The 736-nt window shown below is 37.4% G+C and overlaps 1 protein-coding gene across 1 annotated transcript; it reads right to left on the minus strand.

Moving 5' to 3' along the window:
- Nucleotides 1–6: 6 nt before the first annotated feature.
- On the minus strand, nt 7–429 carry LOC112094902 (the record flags this gene model as incomplete). The annotated part of the gene is made up of 1 exon (XM_024176608.1): nt 7–429. A coding segment is annotated over one exon (378 nt), but the record flags the coding sequence as incomplete, so codon positions are not given.
- Nucleotides 430–736: the final 307 nt, after the last annotated feature.

A 736-nucleotide genomic window follows, 5' to 3' on the forward strand; every position in this document is an offset into this window, starting at 1 on the left:
CCCCCCCTATATATATATCACATTTAAAGGTCTAGAAAATTACCCATTTGGTCATGGGCAATTTGCGTTTCTACCAGGCCCACCATAGTAAAAATAACTGCCCCAGTCGCCCATTTTGCCAGTCTTGACATCATAGCAATTGGGCTGCTCAGTGTAAGTCCCAATATCTTTGGGATCTCTCAAATTATTGGAACCATCCACTATTTGTATGTTCCTGAAATAACTGGCCTTCCCAAAACCTTCATCAGGAAAGCGGCCACTGCCCATTTGAGTAGAAGTGTGTTGGCCCTCAGATTCGGAATTTACAACTTCACCACCCCATTCAATCATTGAAGCACTGTCAGAAAGGTAGGGAAACAGGAAACCTGGCCAGTATCCCAATACATAGTTGTTCCCAAATTGCATCCACCAGTTTCCCTCCTTGGGGTCCTACATACAACAAACATTATTGTTGCCCAATTTTGAAAAAGGGTCATATTATTTGAAAAATTCTAGTCTATTAAAAAATATCCCATCGATCTGGATTAGTTTTTAACCGTCAGATAAAATTGCACACAACTTTTAACCGTAAATATATAGTTAGAACTGTATTTTTACTCTACCAGTTCGTACAGCTATTTTAATCGTTAGATTAACTTTTTAACAGTTTAATTTTACTCGCGTACTTAAAATTTTTAATGTGGACAGTCGTAGATCAAATCGTTAAAAAACTAATCGAACAATTAAAATAACAGTA

The sequence above is a fragment of the Morus notabilis genome, unplaced genomic scaffold (genome assembly GCF_000414095.1).
Source record: "Morus notabilis unplaced genomic scaffold, ASM41409v2 C11321866, whole genome shotgun sequence".
Classification (NCBI taxonomy): domain Eukaryota; kingdom Viridiplantae; phylum Streptophyta; class Magnoliopsida; order Rosales; family Moraceae; genus Morus; species Morus notabilis.